Here is an 18,017-nt window from a genome sequence, read left to right as displayed (position 1 = left end):
TAATCTCGGTCCTAAAAGGCTTCCCCTTTATCCTCAAACTGTGACCCCTCATTCTGGACTTCCCCAACATCGGGAACAATCTTCCTGCATCTAGCCTGTCCAATCCCTTTAGGATTTTATACGTTTCAATCAGATCCCCCCTCAATCTTCTAAATTCCAACGAGTATAAGACTAGTTCATTCAGTCTTTCATCATATGAAAGTCCTGCCATCCCAGGAATCAATCTGGTGAACCTTCTTTGTACTCCCTCTATGGCAAGGATGTCTTTCCTCAGATTAGGGGACCAAAACTGCACACAATACTCCAGGTGTAGTCTCACCAAGGCCTTGTACAACTGCAGTAGTACCTCCCTGCTCCTGTACTCGAATCCTCTTGCTATAAATGCCAGCATATCATTCGCCTTTTTCACCGCCTGCTGTACCTGCATGCCCACTTTCAATGACTGGTGTATAATGACACCCAGGTCTCGTTGCACCTCCCCTTTTCCTAATCGGCCACCATTCAGATAATAATCCATTTTCCTGTTTTTGCCACCAAAGTGGATAACTTCACATTTATCCACATTAAATTGCATCTGCCATGAATTTGCCCACTCACCTATCCAAATCACCCTGCATCCTCTTAGCATCCTCCTCACAGCTAACACTGCCGCCCAGCTTTGTGTCATCTGATGCTGCATTTAATTCCCTCATCCAAGTCATTAATATATATTGTAAACAACTGGGGTCCCAGCAGTGAGCCTTGCAGTACCCCACTAGTCACTGTCTGCCATTCTGAAAGGGTCTCGTTTATTCCCACTCTTTGCTTCCTGTCTGCCAACCAATTCTCTATCCATATCAATACCTTACCCCCAATACCGTGTGCTTTAAGTTTGCACACTAATCTCCTGCGTGGGACCTTGTCAAAAGCCTTCTGAAAATCCAAATATACCACATCCACTGGTTCTCCCCTATCCCCTCTACTAGTTACATCTTCAAAAAATTCTATGAGATTCGTCAGACATAATTTTCCTTTCACAAATCCATGCTGACTTTGTCTGATGATTTCACCGCTTTCCAAATGTGCTGTTATCACATCTTTGATAACTGACTCTAGCAGTTTCCCCACCACCGATGTTAGGCTAACCGGTCTATAATTCCCTGGTTTCTCTCTCCCTCCTTTTTTAAAAAGTGGGGTTACATTAGCCACCCTCCAATCCTCAGGAACTAGTCCAGAATCTAACGAGTTTTTAAAAATTATCACTAATGCATCCACTATTTCTTTGGCTACTTCCTTAAGCACTCTGGGATGCAGACCATCTGGCCCTGGGGATTTATCTGCCTTTAATTCCTTCAATTTACCTGTAAGATGTTTGTTAATTTACTGCAGGTTTGCATGTCAACATTTTACTACTAATGACAAAGAGAGGGGAGAGATGATACACTGAGGTAAAGGATAGGGGCAATGAGAGAGAGAATACACATGTGAATGAGTGCAAGGAGAAAAAAAACAAACGACAAACAAGATTTGCGTACAAACTGAAACACAAGCATTTTATTGTCAGTCTTGATTCAATGAACTTAAGGCAACTCTCTTTGGAAGAAATGGGTTTGGTTCTGGAGGGTAAACACTCCCAAGTATGTGCTTCATCTGACTAATAAACCAAGCAAATCTGCAACCTCTTAGAAACAGTTAACAGCAGCTGACAGGCCTACAAAAGCACTGATTCAGCCAAAAGCAGTCTTTCTACACTCAGGGTTTTGGAAAGTTTATTGGAATAGTTCTAATCTTAATAAAAATGTGAATTTTCCAAGAATTGAAGGAAATAATTAACTTCAAGTAAAGAATACTTAAGTCAAGAGCAGCCATTTCCTTTAGTTTAAAAAAACAACACCTTGTTTATTAGAAATCCCAAGTTACTGGAAAAAGCCCCTCAGTTAAAATGGCCAATTTTCTGGCAACATGTCCTAAATCAGAAAAGAAATCTTTTACTTCTAATATTCACATCTCTTTAAAGGATTAATTAAATGAATACTAATCATGATTTTTTTATTAACATATAAAGATCTTAGAATAACTATTTGCTTCAAGATCATTCCAGTGCCAGCTTTTCAGAGGACATAGCTCCAAGAAATGTTTTGTTTGAGGTGTGCACGAACCATGTTATTGTGGATAAGATGCCAAAGCTAACTGCAGCAACCTTCCTGTATTTACTTTTCCGGTATTTAAATTCCAAGGTCTTCAAGGGCTGCATTACATGTGGAGAAAGCAGCTGGGAATTAAACTCCCTGTGGAATTCAAGTCGAGCCAAGGCAGAGCTTATATTCAAGAAATCTAGCTAGCAAAGGACAGCCTCACAGTACTACCAAAGACACAACCCCACCACCACTTAATGCTTCTCAACTGTTCTCAGTTAGTGGAATGATAAGTTAGAATTGAAAACAAGGAAAATAATGCAAGTCTTCCATTACTTTTAGTTGGTATTAACATAAAGAAAATTTTCAGTAGCTGATCTGAAAATTGTCTGTTCAGAACCCAGAACTTGTTTTAGTTCGGGAATCTAGATCACAGTCCGTGACAAAAGGCTAATCTCTCTCCTGCCTCTCTGGCTATCCATCCCAAAGGATGATGATGGTTCCTTTCAGTTTTCTAAAAGGAACAGCATGTGTGTGAATGGATTTTAGGTGAGTAGGGGGTTGCACAGAATAACAAAATCAGAAGGAGAGCCTTTACCTGCAGCAGGTCATCGCTAAGTACCTCCGTCTTCTCAGCTCTGAAACATAAAGCACCAATGATTAGAATCACATCTGAAATCGTGGGAAGAGTAGAAAACATAGTTCTGTGTTCTACAACTTGTGAAGCCTTTTCACGTTTGCTGAGTAAATTCTCCCTCCAAAAGTCTACCCATATGCAGCTCTAACACATTTTCATCAACAACTAACTCTCAACATGCAGTAGTCGTAATCATTTAAATTAAACAATTCTATTAAATGCCCATCACAAAATACTATATAACCTATTTTGGAGTAACTTTTCTCTCATTCAGTGCTGGATTTAACACAACAAACCTGTCAATTCCGAGTTAACAAAGGGAATACACCTGTACGAGGGGTGATTGATAAGTTTGTGGCCTAAGGCAGAAGGAGATTAGTTATTAATTTCAATCTTTCTGCATTATCACTCAAAGAGTTGAACTGCATGTGAATGTAACAGACATCCCACCCTGCAAAAACTCATTTCAGGGAGGTAGCACCATCAATTTGCGGGAGACTTCTGGGAGAGGTGGGATGCCAGCCAGCTAGTTTAAATAACGTTAGCTATGCTAATGAACGAATGACACCTGTTAAACTCACCTCAACCTGTCTTTTACAGTCTTAACCCACCATGGGCAATAGAAGAGTCATTGTTGCAAACAGTGCAGCGAGCAACACTCATTATTTTGACCCCTATTAGGCAGGGGTACATTTTAGTGTAGTCTGGGGTGATGTACGTTTTATATTTTTTTTGGAACACTCTGTCATGGCGCGCTCTCGCTCTCTCTCTCTCTTTCTCTCTCTCTCGTGGTCGCTCACGTGCTCTCAAGTGCTCTCGCTTACTTTCTTTCTCGCTCTCTCTCCTCGCGCGCTCTTGCTTGCTTTCTCTCTCTCTCTCTCTCTCTCTCTCTCTCTGTCGCTCTCACGCTCTCTCTTGCTTTTCTCTTGCTCGCTCTCAAAAAAATTGATTTCTGTGATATTGTATATAATTTGCAGGCATCAGGGAGCCACTATTAATATGCAGGAGACTCCCGGAAGTTCCGGGAGAGGTGGGATGTCTGATGTAACGAGAACGTCTTGGACGTCCAGGTGGTCCACAGCAGAGGTGATTGATAAGTTCATGGCCTAAGGTAGAAGGAGATTAGTTAACGTCAAACTTTCTGCATTTTCACTCAAAAGAGTGGAACTGCATGTGCATTTAACGAGAGCTGTATAACCCATCTCCTTCTACCTTAGGCCACAAACTTATCAATCACCCCTACTGTGGACTACTTTCTGGAGGTCCAAGATGCCGACTTCTACAAAGAAGGGATCCGTATGCTCCATGACCGCTGGACTAAGTGTGTAAATGTAGGAAAAATAAATGTGCTAGGTTTTCTAAAATTGACTCCTTCTACCTTAGGCGACAAACTTATCAATCACCCCTCATAAGTCATGGATATTCGACCGGAAACTGACAATGCCAAGGATCAGTGCATTGATGAGTAAAAGGAGAGTCCAAGAGCAAGACTTTGGAGGACACCAAAAGCCATAACACTCAACATAATAAATTCCACTTGTCACTGCTCTGCCCATCTTACCAACAATATTACCGGGGACAGGTTCAGAGAGGTTGAGTGATGGACATATCCAAGGAATCTCCAGGAAATTATGAAAATGTTTTGGGGGAACGGTTCCAGGAACATTGAGGAAAATTCTCCAGTTGATCAAATTTGGATCTACACATGCAAATCCTCAGGACCTTCAGGTCACAAACTCCAATTGGTGTGCATACACCCCACACATTAGGAATTGTAGATGTGACAAGTGTAGCTAGGGGTCTGAGGTCTGTCTCCATGGAAAAATTCCTGTTCATACAATTGAAGATAAAAATGAGAAAGATGGCAGAGGGACAAGAATAAAGGATGAATGTAAATGTCTTACACATGGCTTCAATGGCACCCTTTAATCCTCAAACACATTGGAATAGAAAATCATGTAAATAATGGTACATGGTAGGCAAAACGCTACAGTAGGAATTCCTACGGGTGTCCAGCATCTAACTTTACACAGTATTTTACTGATTCCCCAGTGAGCAATTCTTGGTTAAAACCAGGACCATGAGAAATTAGAAATAGTTCACCGGAAACATTCTGCTCAACTTCCTTGGCACATTAATAGTGCAACCACCAGACACAAGTTAGGAAGGCTGAGTCTGCATCAATTGCAAGTTGCATTCAGAAGAGATAATCTCCCTGTTCAGAATTCCAGTATTAGCTAATTGGCTTAAATATCTTTTATTCTTTGTAGTTATTTCAATCTCCCCATCTGCAAGTTTAATCAGACCTAAAATGCAATAACAGAATTATGGATGTTGCCTGTCCTGGGGTAGGAAGAGGTGGAGGTGGGTGTGGGTGTGGGAGAGAGGTGGGGGGAAGGGTGAAAGAGGGGAGAGAGGGGGGAGATAGATGGAGAGGAAGAGAGAGGGGTAACATGAAAGGGGTTTGTTTCGCTGCTGTCTTCAGACCATAAGACAGGCAGAATTAGGCTATTCAGTCCATCAAGTTTCTCTTAACTCCATTCTCCTGCCTTCTCCTCATAACCTTTGAAGCCCCTACTAATCAAGAACCTCCCAATGACTGAGCCTTCACACCATCTGTGGCAATGTATTCACAAAATCACCAACCTCTGGCTAAAGAAATTCCTCATGTTCTAAAGGCATGCCCTTCCATTCTGAGGCTGTGTATTCTTGTCCTAGACTTGTCCACTAATTGAACATCCTCTCAACTTTCACTCCATTTAGGCATTTTAATAACTGATAAGTTACATTGAGGTATCCCCTCATTCTTCTAAACTCCAGTAAGTAAAGGCCCAGGGATATCAAACACTCCTCAAATGCTTACCCTTTCATTCTTCATTATTCTTGTGCACATCCTCTGCGCCTTCTCTTTTTCCGAGCACATGCTTTCTTAGATAAGGGGCTCAAAACTGCTCACAATACTCAAAGTACAGCCTGACCATTGCCTTATAAAGCTTCAGCAACAAATTCTTGCTTTTATATTTTAGTCCTCCTGAAATAACTGCTAGCATTCCGTTTGCCTTCCTTACCACTGGCTCAAGCCTACAAGTTAACTTTTAGAAGATACCACACTTGGACACCTGTTTTCTGAATTCGTTCCTCAACCCTATTTAGAAAATAGGGATTCCTTCTCGGAAAGTGCTTGACCATACACTTCTTTACACTATATTCCATCTGCCATTTGTTTGACTATTCTCCTAATTTACAGACTCCCTGCTTGCTCAACACTACCTGCCCCTCTTCCCCCGTCTATTATTGTATCATCCAAACTTGGTCGTAAAGCCATCAACTCCATCATCCAAACCACTGACTTAAAACATGAAACACTTGGTCCCAAAACTGACCTACAGTGTCTATACAAAGAATTCACCCCCCCCCCGGACGTTTTCATTTTTTATTGTTTTACAACATTGAATCACGGTGGATTTAATTTGGCTTTTTTTTGACACTAATTACCAGAAAAAGACTCTTTTGTGTCAAAATGAAAACAGATCTCTACAGTGATCTTAATTAATTACAAATATAAAACACAAAATGATTGATCGCATAAGTATTCACTCCCTTTAATATGACACACCAAATCATCAGTGATGTAGCCAATTGGTTTTAGAAGTCACATAATCAGTTGGAGATCACCTATGTGCAATCAAGGTGTTTCAATTGAATGTAGTAAAAATACTCCTGTATCTGGAAGGTCCAACTGCTTTGGTGGTGGTAATGCATCTTTAAGTTAAATGTCAGAAGAAGGAGGTGGTCCAACTGCAGATGTGTCAGGATCCTGGCAAAAACTACACCATCATCATCATCATCAGATACTATGCCCAGTTTGAGTTTTGACTGCCATGGCCCAACACACTCCTGTTTCGGGTCAAGTGGATCAATTCATTGGTATTCATTTCCAGTTCTCTGGCTGCTGTCTCCATCATCATTTTTCTTTGTCTTCCTCTTGCTTTCTTCCCTTCAATCTTTCCTATAATTACCGTGCATCCTAACTCCTCTTTCCTAATCACATGTTTAATGAAGTTACGTTGCTTTTTCACAATCTCATACATTTCTCTTTTTGTGTTTGCTCTGTTCATGACATCCTCGTTAGATATTCGTTTTGTCCATGATATTCTTTGCCTCCTCCTCAAAAACCACATCTCTGCTGCTACAATTTGTTTCCTCATGTTACTAGATATTGTCTAACATTCTGAGCCATAAAACATAACTGGATAAACGTAACATTTCATTCCGGGGTGTGACTCTAAACTGCAACCGGTGATGAGGCTCTGATTGGGGATTTTCAGAGCTTTGGGGAAAGTGGAGTTACCCCTTAGTCATTCATTGCTCCAAGGGCCACTCTGACCCGGAACGGTAGCACCTGCAAGGGTTCCTGCTCAGGATACAAGCGAAGGCCAACAGCAGATCCGGCAGGTTCAGTAACTGAACTTATGACAGAGAAGGCGGATGAGCAAGGACCTCAAATGTCAACTGCTATAGTACAGGAGGATGAACATTTGGGAAGAGAAATGGCGATTTCTTTAGTTCGCCCAATGGTAGGCAATAGCAAACCACCGTTGCTAGATGCTAGGTTTCTCAGAATCTATTTGCTAAGAAAAACTACACCATGAAGACAAAAAAAAACTCGTCAGGAGATGGATACAAGAAAATTTCTAAGTCTCTGAATATCCCTTGGAGTACAGTTAAGTCAATCATCAAGAAATGGAAAGAACATGGCACAGCTGTAAATCTACCTAGAGCAAGCTGTCCTCAAAAACTGAAAGAAGGGGACTAGTGAGGGAGGCCACTAAGAGACCTATGACAGTTCTGAAGGAGTCACAAACTTCAATGGCTGAGATGGGAGAGACTGCGCATACAGACTGCCCAGGTGCTTCACCAGTCGCAGCTTTATAGGAGAGTGGCAAACAGAAAGCCATTGTTGAAAAAAATCTCACATGAAATCTCAGCTAGAATGTGCCAGAAAGGCACGTGGGAGACTCTGAAGTCAGGTGGAAGAAGGATCTATTGACTGATGAAACCAAAACAGAGCTTTTTAGACCAAACACCGCACATCATCAAAAACACACCATCCCTACCGTGAAGCATGGTGGTGGCTGCATCATGTTGTGGGGATGCTTCACTACAGCAGGCCCTGGAAGGCTTGTGAATATAGAGGATAAAATTAATGCAGCAAAATACAGGGAAATCCTGGAGGAAAACCTGATGCAGTCTGCAAGAGAATTGCGACTTGGGAGAAGATTTGTTTTCCAGCAACACAATGACCCCAAGCTTAAAGCCAAAACTACACAGAAATAGCTTAAAAACAACGAAGTTAATGTCCTGGAGTGACCAAGTCAGAGTACAGACCTTGATCCAATCGAGAATTTGTGGCTGGATTTGAAAAGGGGTGTTCACTCACAATCTCCATGCAATCTGACACAGCTTGAACAGTTTTGTAAAGAATGGGGAAAAATTGCAGTGTCCAGATGTGCAAAGCTGATGGAGATCTATCCACACAGACTCAAGACTGTAATTACTGCCAAAGGTGCATCTACTAAATACTGACTTAAAGGGAGTGAATACCTATGCATTCAATTATTTTGCATTTAATAATTGTAATAGGTTTGGACCAATTTGTAGGAATTTGTTTTCACTTTGACACGAGTTGTTTCTGATGATCAGTGTGAAAAAGTCAAATTAAATCCACTGTGATTCAATGTTGTAAAACAATAAAACATGAAAACTTCCTGGGGGGGGGGGTGAATACTTTTGTAGGCACTGTATGTGGAACATCACTAGTCACTGGCAGTCAACTAAAAAAGGTCCCCTTTATTCCCACTCTTTTGCCTTCTGCCAGTCCCAGTCTCTCTCTATGCTAGAATCTTTCCTGTAATACCATTAATACCATGGGCTCTTCTTTTGTTTAGCAGCCTCATGCACGTCACCTTGTCAAATCCTTCTGAAATCCCAAGTAAACAGCATCCACTGACTCTCCTTTGTCTATCTAGCCTGTTATTTCCTCCAGGACCTCCAATAAATTTGGCAAGCAAGACTTCCCCTTAAGGAAACCATGCTGACTTGGCCTATTTTATCATGTGCTTTCAAGTACCCCAAGGTCTTCATTAAAATGAACTCTTAACAACATGCCAACCACTCAAGTCAGGCCAACCAGCCTATAATTTCCTGCCTTTTGTCTCCCTCCCATCTAAAGAGTGGACTGACTCATTTTTTTTAAACTTTCCAGTCCTCTGGAACCATTCAGAATTCAGTCTCTGGAAAATCACTACTAATGCCTCCATAATCTCTTCAGCTACCTCCTTCAGAATTCTGGGGTGTAGTCTGTCTGGTCCAGATGATTTGTTTGTTTTGCTGCTGTTATTGCTGCTACTTGTGTTGCTCAGCTGAACATTGTGGGCATTCTATGTAGGCGTCGGAATGTGTGGTGACACTGATGGCCTCCCCTCAGTACATCCTTTAGTGTTTTGATGTACATCACAGAAATAAATCTTTCTTTTAATCTTGTTATTTGAGGCAGGATACACATGCAGCAGAGATAAGGATCATGAAGAAAAATTACTCAGAATGGACCCATGCCATATGGAGTTTAAAAGAATAAGCATTTTATTTTGCAGGAGCTAGTAAAGAAAATTTGGCAAGCATGTTTCCCTTGGCAGGGCAAATCCAGAACTTAGCATTGAATTGAATTGACTTGATTTCTTACATCCTTCACATACATGAGGAGTAAAAGTATTTATGTTACGTCTCCGTCTAAATGTGCAATCATAGTAATTTATAATAAATAGGAGTCAATGTAACATAGGCATAATTTCAAGATAAGGGATTGCCATTTAAATCTAGCAACCACAATCATGTTAAATGGTGGACCAGTCTCAATGCCATGTAGCCAACAATACTCACATTTCTTAAGTTCTCAATTAAACTTCACCCTGAAAAAGTCAAATAATTGGAAAGCGTTTCATGTTCGGCTTCCGGTACAAGCTGCATAATCTTACAGGTGTCATGAGATTTATAAAATATCTTTTCCACCTGGCCTAGATCATCAAATAGAATTGTACACATATCGCAAATATTTGACTTAACCCTCCCTCCTCCAACCACTATGTAGTGTCTTCTACTTTGGACTAGCAGCCAGCGCGTGCAGTTTTTGTTTCAGTATCACATTCCAAAGTGTTCTGAACAACAGCGACGCCTCTGATTGCAAGCATGCATCTTGATTTCCAGGTTCAAGACTGCTGAGAAATTGTACTAGCCAAGTTTATTCAAAAATAGTTTACAATATCTTATTAATCTTTGACCATTACTTATTGCATGCTCTTGACTGGAGTTGCTGATGTACAAGAATTTAGCTATCAAATTCTGCGCTGTTATTTGCTAGTTATAAACAAAGTGGCAGGGAGAGAAAGATGTGATAAAGAGTGCAACTGCACAACTGTTGGAAGAAATGACAAAAGATAATGTGCTGGATTTGGAACTTGTAGAGTAAAAATGTAAAGAACAAGGGAACTCTTTGATCTTTGTTTTTTTTGCTTCAGATTCCAGCATCTGCAGTCCTTCCTGTCATCCAATAAAGGGAATGGTATTGTGATAGTGTGCTGAGATCTGATAAGATTATGAGCCTCACAGACGGAGTAAATAGCTAATATCTTTATCCCAGGGATGAAATGTCTAATACCAGAGGATGTGCATTGAAAGTGAGAGGGCCAAGTTCAAAGGCGATGTGCGGGGTAAGTTTTTTTTGTACACACAGAGCAGTGGATGTCTGGAAGGCACTGCCAGGGCCGGTTGTGGAGACAAATTTGTTAGAGGTGTTCGAGAGCCTCTATAACAGGCATATGAATGTGGACATTATTGATTAGTTTAAACACAAGGAGATTCTGTAGATGTTGGAAATCCAGAGTAACACCCACAAGATGCTGGAGGAACTTAACAGGTCTTGGTCTTAACAGGCAAAACCTGACCTGCTGAGGTTCTTCAGCGTTTTGTGTAGGGTTTAGTTTAGCTGGGCATTTAATAAGTATGGCAGAATGATGAATTGAGGATACAAAAAAATCATTTTGAACCTATGTAACCGCTGGCTAAAAGAATAATTGGGACTGAATAGGAATCCTTGAACTGAAGTAAACCCTGTCTTCAGCAGTTAGCTAAAAAACCAGATTATACTAGTTCTCCCTTGGTGTGCAGAGAGACACTGAGATTTTGATAACATTGTACAGTACCCTCGTTTGAGCAGGGGGAGGAGGACTCACCGAAGGACAGGAATGAATATCCATCTGTAATTAAGTCAGGGCAAAGCAAAAGGAATAACATAAGGACTGGACAGTACATCCATCTTAGTGGATTTAGTGGACTCTCTTATCTAAGTAATTAAGTTTTGCTCCAACAGACTTGGTGAGAGTACCAGTTCTAATAACATCTTGCAACAGTAATGTATGGAGCTTACTATGTATAAATATGTGGCTGTAACCTAAGTGGGCCCACTTGTCGGATGGTGGCAGTACTTGCGTGCCTTCCCTTTGACAATTGGGTCTCAAACTCTTGCAGGAGGGTGTGCAATAAACTCTTGTAACTATAAGAAGCTGGTCTCCCGAGTTTTATTCAGATTCGACTTTAACAAGAACATTAAGGGGGGCCAAAGGGCCTGTGTCTGTGCTGTCCTATGGCATTTTAGTACAAGGAGTAGTGGGATACAAGCCTAATGTGGGTAAAAGGGATTAGTGAGAAATATGTCACTGAAGGGTCAGTTCTCATGACCCTGTGAGCAACCCCTTAATTTGATACAGTAACTCCTGCTTCCAGACACCCAAGCCAAGAGAAACATCAATGCTGCATGTACCCTGCCAAAATCCTTGAATTTTGTTTTCTATATTTCAGTGAGATCATCTCAAGATAGTGAGTGCCTCTACTTCATCTTCCCTTTACAACAAGCCTATAATGCCAGGAACTGATCCAGTGAATTTGTTTGTACTCCCTTTGTCAAGTATACTCTTCCTTAACGAAAACAAAAAATGCTGGAAAACTCAGCAGGTGAGGCAGCATCTGTGCACAGAAATCTATTTCAGGTCTGTGACTTCTTTCTTAACACCAGACCTGTACACAATGTCCCGGGTGCGGTGTCACCAGGGCTCTGTGTAACTAAAGCAAGATGTTTATTATAATAAATAACATGCAGTTTCCTTACTTCATTGCTGAGCCTGCAATCAACGATTTTCCGTGATGAACAATGTTTCATTCTTACACTATTTTAAACATATTCCATCTCTTACAGTCGATTCTAGTTATTGGGACATTAGTTAATCAGGTCAGTCGCTTATCAGGGACAACTCGTAAAGCCCAAAAATAAATTGAAAAAATAGCCAGGATTCCTTTAGTTTATTTGGGACATGATACCACTTAATTGGGACAGGAGCCAGTTGCCAGACAGCTTCTATCATCAGTCATGTGTACTTGTGTGGCTGTCAGACACTACACTCTGATCAGAGTGAGGTTTTTAAATAGTATCAGTTGCATGTGTTTATGTTCATAAAACAGTGATCTTTGTCACTGATAGTTAGTGAGAAATATACAGTATAACAATTCAGAATTTGTTTTGCTCACTGCGGTTTAGGATTGGAGATGCCAGAAACTGCTGGGAGTGAAAATGAAACTATTTCACTACTTCCAGTTAGGAATTATGAAATATTTGAAGGTAGTTCAACAATCATCTTGAATGTTACATTAAAAATTAAGATTTGGAGAATGCAATTTTCAAAAACATTGTATTGAGGTAATCAATTATAAGCACTCGACACCTGTACTGATGTTGTTCATTTACAGTTAACCCAAATCAGGATGCTGTTCATCAACTATAGCTCAGTATTTAACATCATTCCCACAATCCTGACTGAGAAGTTACAGAAGCTGGGTCTCTACCTCCCTCTGCAATCGGATCCTCGACATCCTAACCGGAAGACCACAATCAGTGCGGGATTGGTGATAATATCTCCTCTTCACTGACGATCAACACTGGTACACCTCAGGGGTATGTGCTTAACCCACTGCTCTACTTTCTCTATACCCATGACTGTGTGGCTAGGCATAGCTTGAATACCAACTATAAATTTGCTGAAGATACAACCATTGTTGGTAGCATCTCAGATGGAGACAAGAGGGGGTACTGGAGCAAGATAAACCAACTGGTGGAATGGTGCCGCAGCAACAACCTTGCTCTAAACATCAGTAAGATGAAACAGCTGATTGTGGACGTCAGGAAGGGTAAGACGAAGGAACACATACCGATCCTCATAGAGGGATCAGAAGTAGGGAGAGTGAGCAGTTTCAAGTTCCTGTGTGTCAAGATCTCTGAGCTCAACCTGGTCCCAACATATTGATGCAGCTATAAAGAAGGCAAGACAGTGACTATACTTCATTAGGAGTTTGAAAAGATTTGGTATGTCAACAAAGATATTCAAAAACTTCTATGGCGAGCATTCTGACAGTCTGCACTGTCTGGTATGGGGGGGGGGCTACTGCACAGGACCAAAAGAAACTGAAGAGGGTCGTAAATTTAGTTGGCTCCATCTTGGATACTAGCCTACAAAGTACCCAGGACATCTTCAAGGAGCGGTGTCTCAGAAAGGCAGTGTCTATTATTAAGGACCTCCAGCACCCAGGGTATGCCCTTTTCTCACTGCTTCCATCAGGTAAGTGGTACAGAAGACTGAAGGCACACACTCAGCAATTCAGGAACAGCTTCGTCCCCTTTGCAATCTTATTGGTTTATGGACATTGAACATGTGAACACTACCTCACTTTTTAAATATATTATTTGTTTTTGCATGATTTTTCATCTATTCAATATACATATACTGTAATTTTGCCCGACGCCGGCCCCTAGGCCTGAGGCAACATAGTGGTAGTAGTATACTGTCAATTATTTATTATATATTTTCTTCTTCTACATTATGTATTGCATTGAACTACTGCTGCTAACTTAACAAATTACACGACACATGCCGCTGATAATAAACATGATTCTGATCAAAAGAACATGACAGCATACACTGAATGTATTGCTCTGTTGATAACCATTAAATACAGGTATGGTATTGCAGTAGTATTGGTTGTGTTCTAATTTGTTCTGTATTGCATTGAAATACATAACTTAACACAGTTAATCGATAGTTTGTCTTTTTTTTTACACCTTTTTAATTATTTCCATGAATCTTCGGCCTTTTGGGTCATCTGCTAATTGGGCCAAAAAATGTCCCAGTTAACCAGAACCCACTGTACTTGTTACTGCCAAAATGGATGACCTCACATTTTTCCACACTGAATTTACATTACAGTCCTGGAAGATGATAAACAGGATAAGGGTGTCAGAACAAAAGAAGTTCATGATGTATGGGAGGTACACTGGTGAACATTCAAAATAAAACAACTTCAATTTGGATTTAAACAATTCAAATCAACCACAGTTAATGCACAAACATCTGCATTACATGATGCTTGCAACTATACCTCATGTCAAAAGGCTTTTACTGTAAAAATCTATATTTCCAAAAAGCAGCAAAACAAAAAGAAATTCACTCATAACCCAAAAAATAGATTTGAGAGTGAAAAATATTTCTGCTCCCAAACACAAATCTTATAGTTTTAAGATTACTTTACAAAACTCAAAATATCAAACTTTGAGGAACACACACAAAATGCTGGAGGAATGCATGAGGTCAGGCAGCATCTATGAAAAGGAATAAAAGTTGTCAACGGTTCAGACTGCGATTCTTCATCAGGAAAAATATATCAAATTTAGTTTTTCTTGCTCCCCTCCAAAAGATTTTCAAAGGCATTTCAGCATTCTGTTCCAGTTATTTCAGTATCTAACCCTGGCTTCCTAACTCTGGCAACAGCACTGGTTATTTTAGATTGAATCACAACTAATGATAACAGAATGCTCTACTGCACACAAATACCAGGCAACTTTCAACAGATGGTTAATAGAACAAGTTTTGAAATATTTTGGATGTTTATCTGTTCTGAAAATCCAGAACTTCTACTTTTGTTCACTATCCAAAACCTCTGCTTGAAAGTGAATTTGTGCATAACTGAGATAAGGGCACTGAAACTCTGTTGATATTCATGCTCCAGTATCTGGACTCCCATACTGGATATTTTCCAGAGAACCTGTGGGTAGTGAGATTAATCTTTCAAGCGTACAGTTGGGTTCTCATCCTAAAATGTGAAGCTTCAATCCTAGACACTAGAATACTACAGCACAGTACAGGCCCATCAGCCCTTAATGTTCTGCCGACCTATATATTCCTTAAAAAAAACCTACTAAACCCACACTACCCCATAACCCTCTATTTTTCTTTCATCCATGTGCCTGTCCAAAAGGCTCTTAAATACCTCTGTTTTAGCCTCCACCACCATCCCTGGCAAGTCATTCCAGGCACCCACAACCCTCTGTGTAAAAAACTTACCCCTGATGTCTCCCCAAAACTTCCCTCCCTTAACTTTGTACATATGCCCTCTGGTGTTTGCTATTCCTGCCCTGGGAAACAGGTACTGGCTATCCACCCTATCTATGCCTCTCATAATCTTACAGACCTCTATCAAATCCGCTCTCATCCTTCTACGCTCTAAAGAGAAAAGTCCCAGCTCTGCTAAGACTTGTTTTCCAATCCAGGCAACATTCTGGTAAATTTCCTCTGCACCCTCTCTACAGCTTCCACATCCTTCCTATAATGAGGTGACCAGAACTGAACACAACACTCTAAGTGTGGTTTCACCAAAGATTTGTAGAGTTGCAACATGACCTCTCTACTCTTGAACTCAATCCCCCCATTAACAAAGCCTAGCATAGATGAGGGTCGTGCAGTGGATGTGATCTATATGGATTTTAGTAAGGCATTTGACAAGGTTCCACATGATAGGCTTATTCAGGAAGTCAGAAGGCATGGGATCCAGGGGAGTTTGGCCAGGTGGATTCAGAATTGGCTTGCCTGCAGAAGGCAGAGGGTTGTGGTGGAGGGAGTACATTCAGACTGGAGGATTGTGACCAGTGGTGCCCCACAAGGATTTGTTCTGGGACCTCTACTTTTCGTGATTTTTATTAACGACTTGGATGTGGGGGTGGAAGGGTGGGTTGGCAAGTTTGCAGACGACACAAAGGTTGGTGGTGTTGTAGATAGTGTAGAGGATTGTCAAAGATTGCAGAGAGACATTGATAATAGGATGCAGAAGTGGGCTGCAAAGTGGCAGATGCAGGTCAACCTGGAGAAGTGTGAGGTGGTACACTTTGGAAGGACAAACTCCAAGGCAGACTCAAAGTAAATGGCAGGATACTTGGTAGTGTGGAGGAGCAGAGGGATCTGGGGGTACATGTCCACAGATCCCTGAAAGTTGCCTCACAGGTAGATAGGGTAGTTAAGAAAGCTTATGGGGTGTTAGCTTTCATAAGTCGAGGGATAGAGTTTAAGAGTCGCGATGTAATGATGCAGCTCTATAAAACTCTGGTTAGGCCACACATGGAGTACTGTGTCCAGTTCTGCTAGCCTCACTATAGGAAGGATGTGGAAGCATTGGAAAGGGTACAGAGGAGATTTACCAGGATGCTGCCTGGTTTAGAGAGTATGCATTATGATCAGAGCTGAAGGGAGCTAGGGCTTTACTCTTTGGAGAGAAGGAGGATGAGAGGAGACATGATAGAGGTGTACAAGATAATAAGAGGAATAGATAGAGTGGATAGCCAGCACCTCTTCCCCAGGGCACCACTGCTCATTACAAGAGGTCATGGCTTTAAGCTAAGGGGTGGGAAGGTCAACGGGGATATTAGAGGAATGTTTCTTACTCAGAGAGTGGTTGGCGCGTGGAATGCACTGACTGAGTCAGTGGTGGAGGCAGATACACTCGTGAAGTTTAAGAGACTACTAGACAGGTATATGGAGGAATTTAAGGTGGGGGGTTATATGGGAGGCAAGGCTTGAGAGTCAGCACAACATTGTGGGTCGAAGGGCCTGTGATGTGCTGTACTACCCAAAGTTGCTGGTGAACGCAGCAGGCCAGGCAGCATCTCTAGGAAGAGGTACAGTCGACGTTTCGGGCCAAGACCCTTCGTCAGGACTAACTGAAGGAACAGCTAGTAAGAGATTTGGAAGTGAGAGCGGGAAGGGGAGATCTGTAATGGTCCTACCCGTTATTTCACCCTCCGTCGGATCTATGCCTGCAATCTCCGTTTTTTTGACTTTGTCATGTTAGGCAAAGATCACAAGATCTTACAACTGCAGACCCCAGAGCCTGCTGGCCCTGACGCTAGCAGGCATGAACTTCAGATTGCGGCCGCTGCCACTGATCTCGCAGGCTCCAACACCTCAGGGCATATTCAACACCCGGACTCCAGCAACGACCATGGACACCTTCAAAGCGATTGCGCAACTACCAACTGCGACGCCAGCCTTGAACTCCAGGCTGGGTCTTTATGTGCTGCTATTGTGACTCCCGTCTCCCCTTCCCCCACCACCACTCTGCAATCCCGCCTCCCTCAGATCCCACCGTTAGCTCCTGGGCCCTCAGAGGCTCCATCTTCCTCTCACCCCAACCCTCCCCTCTCCACTGACACCCCCATACTATCCCCTCCCCCCCTCTGATCCCAGCTCTCATCCGTGCTGGGTCTTTACCATCCCCTCTGACCTTCAACTGTCTGAGGCAGAACGCTCTGTCCTCAGTAAGGGCCTCACCTTTGTCCCCCTTCACTCACACAGCGAGTTCCATGTTCGCCATGATGCAGAACTGTTCTTCCGTCGTCTCCGTCTCAGAGCCTACTTCTTCGGCAAGGACTCTTCCACCCCCACCGATGACTCCTTCTCCCATCTTCAACCCTCCTCCTCTTCGTGGACGCCCCGCTCTGGTCTTCAGCCTGCTCTGGATCTCTTTGTTGCTGACTACCGGCGGGACATCTCTTAAACTTCGCCGCACCTTGCTCCCGTTCCGGCCGGCCTTGTTCCTTCAGGGCGCTCTGCTCTCCACTCCCTCCGCACTCGTCCTAACCTTACTAGTAGGCCCACCAATGGGGGGGGGGGTGCTGTTGTGGTCTGGCATGCTGGCCTCTGCCTTGCCGAGGTGCGGCGGCGGCTCATGAATGCCTCCTCTTATTTACCCCTTGATCGTGACCCCACTAAGGAGCGCCACGCCATTGTCTCCCACACCATCACTGACTTTGTCCGCTCAGGGGGTCTCCCATCCACTGC

The 18,017-nt window shown here is 42.2% G+C and overlaps 1 protein-coding gene across 4 annotated transcripts in view; it reads right to left on the bottom strand.

The window, feature by feature from the left end:
* arhgap17a (Rho GTPase activating protein 17a) overlaps nucleotides 1-18,017 on the bottom strand; it is a 187,307-nt gene that overhangs the window by 115,287 nt on the left and 54,003 nt on the right. For all 4 annotated transcript variants that reach the window (XM_072268334.1, XM_072268331.1, XM_072268332.1 and 1 more), the window contains exon 2: nucleotides 2,713-2,752. In XM_072268334.1, coding sequence (XP_072124435.1) covers nucleotides 2,713-2,752 — 40 coding nt within the window. The remainder of the gene's footprint in view (nucleotides 1-2,712; nucleotides 2,753-18,017) is intronic.

The sequence above is a fragment of the Mobula birostris genome, chromosome 9, assembly GCF_030028105.1.
Source record: "Mobula birostris isolate sMobBir1 chromosome 9, sMobBir1.hap1, whole genome shotgun sequence".
Lineage (NCBI taxonomy): Eukaryota > Metazoa > Chordata > Chondrichthyes > Myliobatiformes > Myliobatidae > Mobula > Mobula birostris.
Note: the sequence above shows the minus strand (reverse complement) of the source record. Positions and strands in the feature narration are given on the sequence as shown.